Source organism: Habropoda laboriosa, unplaced genomic scaffold (genome assembly GCF_001263275.1).
Source record: "Habropoda laboriosa isolate 0110345459 unplaced genomic scaffold, ASM126327v1 scaffold57, whole genome shotgun sequence".
Lineage (NCBI taxonomy): Eukaryota > Metazoa > Arthropoda > Insecta > Hymenoptera > Apidae > Habropoda > Habropoda laboriosa.
The window spans coordinates 4,115,918-4,125,405 of NW_017100229.1; the positions used below are offsets into that span (position 1 = coordinate 4,115,918).

Here is a 9,488-nt window from a genome sequence, read left to right on the forward strand (position 1 = left end):
TCTCTCTCTCTCTCTCTCTCTCTCCCTCTCTTTCTCTCCCACACTCTCATTCGCTTTCTCTCTCTCTCTCTCTCTCTCGCTCGCTCGCTCGCGCGCTTTCTCTCTTTTTTTTCGCGTAAAAACAAGCTTATAGTTGCCTCGAACTCTTGTTCGCGTGTAATGCCTGGTATGTATGTATTGTATGCTTCTATACCGTTGTTCGTACCGTTCAGTTTCTCTGGGAACGTCTCTCTCGTTCCACGGGTTCTTCGTCAAAATTATTTCGATTATTTCGATCGATATACATACAGGGTGAGATTAAAACGACGATACTTAGTCTGTATTGAAATTACATAAGAGCCTCACGAGTCCGTTTCTCTGGCGAGATACGATGCTGGCACAGTTTCAGAGATCGGTGTCGTACCAGGCTGCAACCTGGTTATTATCTTGCGGCGGTGCAGGAAGCTCCTCTAAATGATTGAAACTCAGGTCACCCTCGTGCGCTACATCCATAGTGTCCATCGCGCCATATGTCGACCCTCCACCTATTTCCAACCCTTGCATCGAATCTACTGGTATCTGGTCATAACCTGTTTCGTACAAAATTTGCGATAAAGCCAACCTGCTTCCGCTGCGACATCACATATCTCTACTACAACAACATCTTTATCGACAACAACACTACAAAGATTTTCTCAACCAGTAGAGCACAACTTTGCAAAATATCTGTGAAACATTTTCTTTAATCTTTCTTATTACCAACAAGCACAAATCTCAAGGACACGCGCGATTTATTCAGGATTTGTCCTATTATCTGAACGCGTGAAAATTCAGCTTGCACCAAAGAGGTTTAATTGAAAGTGAGAAATAGGGGGGAAGGAAAAATACAAGTTTCAGAGCTGTTTCAGCCACGGCCGCGGTGGTGGTAACTAAGTACTTGAGAACAAACTTTCTTCGCAATATTTGCTTTCGCGAGATAACGCATCTTGACAAACCTATCTTATCTAATTACTTACGAACACTTTTCTATGCTTCTTTCCGCCGTAAAGTATGTTCAATTAGAGGGAAGATAATAAGAATACGTATATACCATGCGTGAAATCTCATAAATAAATTACAAAACGAAAATAAGACACTATATGTATATGAGGAGGAGAAAAAGAGAAGCATTCACAAAACGTGCATTATACGTGTAATATTTACCACAAGTTCAGTAAAACGTGTACTCTGACGAGAATAATGAAATTCAACGTGAAAACTAGAAAAAGCGTGTAAGGAGAGATATTTAGCGATTAATGAAAAAGCACAGAACAGTACATGAGAGCTGAGTGTCACCTATGTTACTGCGAGATACTGTTGATAGCCTGTATTTTAATATAAGTCCGTGGGTTAAGCTGCTGTTAAAATAACATAGAATTAAATGCATTGGTTTCTTCGCACAGTCCGTCGTTTTCGGAGACAACAGGGTTACGAATATACGTATATAGAGTAGTAGTATACACGGTACTAGTAGAGAGAAGTAGAAAGACGAACACATAAATCCGCATTACCACTGTCGATTGATGATTCTCGATGCATATTGTATAACAAGACCGAGGTAAACGCGCGTTCGTTTCGAAAAAGGAATTTCTTCCAGCTACGCATTCGTTGCGAGACGTATCGAAAGTTTCCATGATCGAACACCGTTAATGTCGCGGAAGGAGAACACCGTAGAAAAAAAGAAATACACCTTTTTTTCTTTCTTTCTTTCTTTCTTTCTTTCAAAGCCATCTACGTTCGATCGAGAGTGTTGTCGATCGTTCGGAAGCAATAATCATCGGATAAAGAGGATGAAGCTCGTAACTTACCTTGCGGTTGATACCCTCGGCCTCCGTGGCTGCTGTGTACACTAGGAGGTCCTTGTCCATACATACCATCATAGCCTTGATCAGGGCCAAGCATGTCCTGAAGAGATTAGGTAGCTCAGATCAACACAAAACGTATCTTCCTTTTGCGGGCGTGTCTTTAACAGCCGGCGAGGGTGTGTACATCGTGATCACCGATAAGTCGCGTAGTAGAAAAAATATCGTTTAAAAAAGCCGTTAGAATCTATAGGGTGTATAAAATCGAGTATGTGTGACACGTCCGTGGCGTTCGAATGTAATCACGTTCGTTTTAGTTATTCACAGCCTATGGGGGAAGGGGGAGAGCGCGCGCGTACGTCTATAAGTGTGTGTGTGTGTGTGTGTGTGTGTGTGAAACACGAATGGTGATGAAACGCATTCTCATGCATAACGTAACGTTGCAAACTAAGGATCATGATAAAGTCATCGCTGTACACTTATTACAGGCTCCACTGCTCCATTAGGCACGACCCTGGGGCCATCCTCTTTTGAGCTCACGAAGCGAGCGAACGTATGATACTTTCAGCGAGCGTGGAACAATGTGATAGGTAAAGAAAGCATCGATTTCGATGATAATTACGAAAATAAACGTATAGAGAAGATTGAAACTTTCTCGTGAATCTTTCCATCACGTTTGGCTGGCTCTCTTTTAACTACGCTTCTCTACACACTTTCCGACCGATTTTCACTCTTTTCGATCTCCAGTAGCGTACGTAAGTTGTGCGAACTGGAATAATGGACAACGACATTCATTTCTGCAAACTATCTAGTTATACATTTCTAGACTTACATGGTGGGGAAGATTACGTATACAAGTCCTGTTACTAGTCAGATAAAATTACTGTACCGTTAATTATATCCACGTGGCTTAACTTACTGTTAACACGATGTAACTAGATCGAACAAGAGGGAAGAGGGCTCGCTTATCGATGACGAATCGTTTCACGAATCGACTCGTACGTACACCTCTGATTCCTCTGTGAAATTGATTTGAAAGTTACAAGGTGTTGGTAAATGAATAAATTTAGCCACGGCATAAGCAACGCATGCATCGGCACGATAAATTACAGTACCTGTAAATCTGGACCCATCCCAAAATCAGCGTTATTCCAAAGGTTTGTATCCTCGCGCAACAAAGAATTGGTGAGTTCCATGGAGAGCCGTTTCTTGTATTCCTGTGGTTTATCTTCGCTCATACGGAATAACACGGCTGCCGCGTAAGTCGCGACACCCTCGTTCCTAGAGTGAAGCAGCTCTGTCAGAGGGGCAGTAGCACCTTCTTGTTCGATCATCTCGGCACCTTCCTTATCAGCGGCAAGTTCGCATAGTACGCCAGCTGCGACGCGTTGAATGTTCTCGATCTCGTTGAACAACAACTGTGGAGAGGAGAAAGAACGAATACGGAGCTTCTCCCTTCTTCTCTCATCGCGTTTATTACTACGCACCTGTACGAAAATCGGAATCACATTCTGAGATCTGATGGTCACCCTGTTGTTCGATTCCCTCGCGAGAATATGGAGCGCCCCTACGGTACCTTCCACGATCTCCTCCATTCGAACCCCACCATCCACGTATGCGCCTGACGTTTGCTGACTTCCAGTGCTTGCCACGGACGATCGTTGCTGCTGAATTTAAAATTTAAGAATTTTTTTTTAAACAACAAGATCGTTTTTCTTTCTAATTCGTGATAAGCGTCGTGCTGCTGCTGCTGCTGCTCACCCGTTGTGTCTCGGGAAAAGCGCGGACCAGAAGCCTGACCAGATGATGAATCGCTCCGTGGTCGCGAAGTGGGCCGTGATTCGCAGGACAGAGTGCCAAGTTGCGAATTAATCCTATTACCGCCTTAACGAGTGGCCAACGCGAAGGTGGGTGTAAAAGTTTCACTATGACCTGAATTCCGTAATTGAGGCGGACAGAATTCTGTGCCATCTCCGCCTCTATGTGACGTGACGTCAAATGACGAAGCGCGCATACCGCCGGTTCGCTGATCTCCTCTCGGCTATCCGCGTAAATGATGGTGCGTACGAGAGCATCGACACCCCCCACTTGACATACCGTGACTTTGTTACGTTGATTGTTGCAAGTAAGATTGGACAAGATACCAGCGGCACATGTCACGACGTTCACGTCGGTAGAGCTGAGAACTTGTACCAGGCTCTGCAGCAAACCCTCTAATCCGTCGACTTTAGTGCCAGCGTCCGACAAATTCCGTAACGTCCACAAACAATTCTGGACGAGTCTCTGGCTTGGATTACCGAGATGCATCGCGAGAGCTTGCATACCACCAGCTTCGACGATCACCGGCTTATTACTAAGGCAAACGGACAACACTTTCAAGGCTCTCGACGTTGTCCACAAGAGCTTCTCGTAATCGTACGAACGCATGATGCGTACTAGCTCTATCGGTCCTTGAGAAGCTAGTATGATCAGTTTGCTCTCCTGATTGCCGTACGCGAGAATCTGCAGGCAATCGGTTACTATAGCCAGAAATTTCACGTTGTCTCGTTGAAGGAGAGCGACCATCTTTTGCAGCCCTCCGGCAAGGCGTACAGCTGTTTTAGAACCGTCCTGATGCAACAGCAAATTATGGAGAGTCGTGATCGCGTAAAAGAGGACCGATTCCATCGGAGAACTCAAAAGTTTCACCAGAGCTGGTATACCGCCGCTTTTGAAAATGGCCAACAGACCTTGTCTGTGATGAGATAAATTGTGCAACGTGCCGACCGCCGCCTTCGTCGATTCGAGATCGTCACTGTTTGAAATGGCACGAACTAAAGCGGCTACCATTTGCGAACTGTTCATAATAGCGTGACGAGAGGCTTCTTTTTTCGACAGTTGATGAACAACCATGGCCGCTTTAGACACGACAACCTGGTCCTCGTCGTTTAACAATTTAATTAATTCTGGTATTGCACGTGTCGCAAGATCCGCGTCATCTTGATAATTGATTAAATTAACCACCGCGTGTTTCAACATTTGACTTGGCTCTGCTAATCTTTGTACAGCAGTCGGCTGGTCTGGATCGAACTGCGTAGAGGGAATCTCTATGCCCTCCTCCAACGTCAATGGAAACATGGCAGCACGAACACGCTGTGCTCTGGTGTGATTCAATTGTTGACTCATTTCGTCCACTTGCTCTTGTGTGACACCCTGTGCAAATCCTTGATCCAAATCGAACATCAACTGATCACCTTCCATCTCGTCGTCCTCCTTGCCCGACAGAGAAGGCGCTTGAGTAACAGCGCCAGAATGTATTCCCGAATCACCCATGTACGAGTTCTGCTGCCACATCAAAGTTTGTTCCTTGGCAGAACCCATGGGTAGATCACCCAGGCCCTGATAATTGCCGTGAGACACTGCAAGATAGAACACAGAGCACAGTGTAACACAGATTTGTCGGCACGGTTAGCTTCTACTCACAAACTACTCACTTGGTCTGGTCTGATTCGAAGACATTTGATAATTCATGGCTCCTACCGGAGAGTCTATCCACACCTGGAAGGAAAGAAAAAGGGTGCGATAAAGCAGAGAGTTGTCGAGAAGGATGCGTTTGATATTGCAGATAATGCCGTCATTCGCGTATAAAAGTGGGTAAAAAGTGAACAAGTAGAAGATACTCGAGCATGGAGGAGAGAGAAAAAAAACGTGTTAACACGATGATCGAATCGCGGTGGACGTAACGCGAATGCGTGCGAAAAGGAAGAGAGAAGAAAGACGAAAAGTAGGAAGAAGAGGAAAAAAATGTCTTCGAAGCGACGTTTACTGGTTTGGTTCGTGGTTTCGAAGACGCCACGACGCGCGTAGGGTCAGTGCACTGTATCGCGAAGAATGGAAGGAGGATGCAACTGTACGGAATATGGGCACGATCGAAAGATTCCTCTCTAAGCGTTGTACCAGCTTCCACTTTAATCTTGGAACACGAACGAGAGACGCGCGTCGTTTCGATCGAATACGCGGAGAAATTGCATCTAGAGGTGCACACGAGGCGCGAACGATGCCCGATTTGCGAAGGTAGAGGGACGCGCGTGGGCGTGCGGCACAACAAAGGCTGTGAGAATGCAATGCATCACCATTTTCCGAGGATCCACGACGCGGCGGAGAGTGGAGTGCGGAGAGAGAGAGAGTGGCAAGGGAAGCGAAAACGGAAGGAAGGGGCGACAAGAGAGCTGCTACGATACACTAATGTAAGAGAGAAAGGGGACGAGAAAAGGAGAGAGAGGAGGAACACTTTGACACACCCAGCGTAAACACCGTCGTCACGGAAATGACAATTTTTTCCCCTATCGGTCGATGTAATGGCGAACGATAAAATTATACTGTGCTTACCGTGTCGCGAGGATCGACCGAAGGCGATTTCGTGAATGGTGCTCGAACCAAGACACGAATGACTCACTACCTTACGCTCGATCCACCAAAATTCCCTTTTGCCCCGACGCTCAATCCACCTATCTCTTCTCCGCACGGAGCTCTTCGCCTTTCTTGCCTCGAATCCGTCAACTAAAGATGGCGGAAAACGACGCGGAACCTTCGATCCTACCGCCACCTGTCGTCTGCACTGATTCGAGGTTGCAGTGGTGCTCACTGTCCATGACGCAACCTCGATTAGCTGGATACGTCTCTGTAGAAGAATATTTATCGATTTTTACCCCGCCGCGAATACTCGATCCAATCTAACTCGAACTCACTCTCTTTCCGGCAATTCTATCATTCATTTATTTCCCCCGCTTCTCTCTCCCTTTCTCCGTCTTTCTCTTTTCTTCGCTGGATGCGCACCTTTGACCACCGGAGTATCGCAGCTCTACTCTATGCATTCGGAATTTAAGGTTATACGGTATACATGCATACATACGTTCGAGCCAATGGAAGTAAGGAATATGTAAGTATACGTATGCATTTATTTAGGTATGCGTATTCGATTAAGATTCGACGAAAGTTAGTCACTCTCGAACGTCACAACTGCAACTAATCGATCCTTCATTTTCACACCGTATTTTCCAACATATTTATCTACGTACATACATACATACATACATACATACATACATACATACATACATACATACATACATACATACATACATACATACATACATACATACATACATACATACATACATACATACATACATACGTAAATTAGAAAATTGACCATTGCATCGGGACGATACACGGTTGGTGAAGTGAGAAAAAAGAAACAAAGGGAAAAGAAAGAGAGAAAGGAGCGACGACGAGAAGACATGCCAGATGGTGAAACTAGCGATACACCCCGCGTAACGTCTGGATACCTGACGTAGGAAGACCGAAGGATAATATCGAAGAGATCAATTTCAATTAAAAGACAATTTCCCAGGACATGGCAATTTTTTAATGGATTCGCGTGGGTATTTGTCCATCCACGGTAGTCGAGAATTTCTGATCGAGTTCGGGAGTAAATCGTGCAGCTGGACAGCTAGAATGCGCGCAAAATAACAGACACTGGAGTCCAAAGTAAAATATACTGGCCGTTTGGCGGGAACACCATTCGTTATCGGCTGCGCCCACGCCGATTAATTTTCGGATGCGTGATGGCGGTACCGTTCCTTCCGTTCCGTACAGTGATGATACATTTTATGTCAACGCTGATATTGAACGGATAATCGGAAAAAAGGAAAACGCGTTTTGAAATACATCATCGTGTTCGATATTGAAATATCGAAGCGCAAAGCTTCCTGGAATAAATTTATGCCTGTTCTTTTAATTGATAACGCGAGCAATAACCGCGTTTCGTATAATTTGAATGAATTTTCGCGCGTACGAAATCTCGATCGATTTCCCTATACGAAATTGTATCTTCTCGAGGGTAAATTTGTACGTGTTAGGATATAAAATGATAAAATGGTGCGTTTCAATCGAAAGGAGGGATTATTTTCGTTCCACGAGAGACTTGGACTGAAACGTATAGGGAACAGGCGGACACTTTTACGATGATTCATCGCGCAACAGAATACAGACTTTTTTTTCTCGCGAAACATTTTCTTTATTTACGTAAGAGTCGACTACGACGTATTCTCGTAGGTTTCATTTATTTACGAGCCTAAAGGGGGGGATCGCGTAGCCCACGCTTCGCTATATCGAGGATACTGTCCTGCTTAACCAGATCGGCGAAACGTTTCGCATCTCGTAAGTACATACATACTTAGGTAGAGCGCGTTCGATCTGAACGGACGGACCGATCGATCGATCGACCGAGGCGAAGTTTAAATAGGAGAGTTGGTTCGGAGGATTGTTGAAATTTCGCGCACGGTCCTCGAAAAATGCGTGGTACCGCCGCGTCTCGAAGGCAGGTAGAGAAGGTAGAGGAGCATAGAGGGTGACAGATGCCCGTTGAACGGTGTGTCTCCCCACCTACGCGGCATGCTGCTGACACGAGCGTTTATGTCTGCATAAATTCTCATTTGAGCCCCGATAATAAAGTAAGCACACGAGGGGGACGGACACACGTTGCCCGGTTCGGCGAGCACAGGCTGATACATAGATCACCGTTGAACGCGGGGCAAGAAAAGGGGGAAGAGTCGGGCAGGGTTGCGCAGGCCCCTGCCTTAGGGGGTGGGGACAGAGGGGATGAGGAGCTCAGGGGCGGAGGGAGGAACGATGGCTAGGCATATATTTATGTGTATCTATATAAGGTACACACGTTGCCACTCGAACGAGTCACTGCACCACTACACGGGGAGGCCTGGACGCACGCACGTACACAAGATTCTCGAGATGCAACGTGCTTAATTATATGCATTCTGAGAATCCGCGCTGGTCTCCTCTCCGCTTAATGCCCGTGTATTCTGCGATGCTTCGTGTTTACGCGGCGAAAGGGAGGATAGTCACCGTTCCATCGTTCCACGGGGAGAGCTAATAGGAGCATAAGCCTTATATTCCTTCTTCGCCGGCATTCTTTTCCACCGATCGACTCGAGATTTAGCGAGATATCGCGCGCGGCTGAACCTTGTCGTTCTGTCGCGGATGATCAAGCACGCGCAACTTTTGCCAATTTTCCCCAAAGTCCAGGGATTCTCCTCCCGAGGGAAGGGAACCAGTCAACCATAGAACTTTCGTAGACAGTTACAGTCGTATCGTCTGGCGTGCTTGATGGAGTAGTCTCGCGGCTAATGTCTCGAGGACGAGGACGAGGACGAGGACGTGGACGATACCCGCGATTCATCACTCGTACCAGCGAAAGGGACTCACGCAACGACAACTCCCAAGACAACGAGCAAACAAACGAAGAGCGCGTCGAAAATCGTGGATCGAAGGAAAGTCGATGATATGACTTAGCCAAGTTGAGAGAGAGAGAGAGAGAGATGGTGTCCGGGGCGTGCCTCGTGTACCGCGGCGTCGTCGAATCGGAACCCTTGGCGAAGGTCATCGAGATCAGCGCACTCGGCACGTCGATCAGACGATTTTGTGCGGCACACCTGCGCTCAGGCTTATCCGGTCTGCGGTGAGCGGCTCCTCGCGCGCACAGCGTGTGGGTGCGGGCTGACAGCTCCTATCGGAATGGCTCGGATAGGTTATTGGAGGTCCTCAAATGGTATCGAACAAGGTTCTGCTGGGGCGCGCGGGAGGGGTGATAAGAGGGAGCGGTTTCTCTAA

General features: G+C 46.5%; 1 protein-coding gene across 5 annotated transcripts in view; it reads right to left on the reverse strand.

The window, feature by feature from the left end:
* The window catches only part of LOC108571431 (armadillo segment polarity protein), a 10,766-nt gene extending 4,366 nt beyond the window's left edge, over positions 1-6,400 (reverse strand). The window contains exons 1-7 of one of the 5 annotated variants that reach the window (XM_017933471.1): positions 6,189-6,399; positions 5,294-5,357; positions 3,582-5,218; positions 3,308-3,487; positions 2,936-3,238; positions 1,827-1,923; positions 346-569 (exon numbers count right to left, since the gene is read on the reverse strand). In XM_017933471.1, coding sequence (XP_017788960.1) covers positions 385-569; positions 1,827-1,923; positions 2,936-3,238; positions 3,308-3,487; positions 3,582-5,218; positions 5,294-5,330 — 2,439 coding nt within the window. In that variant the 5' untranslated portion in view covers positions 5,331-5,357; positions 6,189-6,399 and the 3' untranslated portion in view covers positions 346-384. Of the gene's footprint in view, positions 1-157; positions 570-1,826; positions 1,924-2,935; positions 3,239-3,307; positions 3,488-3,581; positions 5,219-5,293; positions 5,358-5,756; positions 5,897-6,188 lie in introns of those variants that run through there. The other 4 variants (XM_017933472.1, XM_017933470.1, XM_017933474.1 and 1 more) reach the window with 4 other exon arrangements.
* Positions 6,401-9,488: the final 3,088 nt, after the last annotated feature.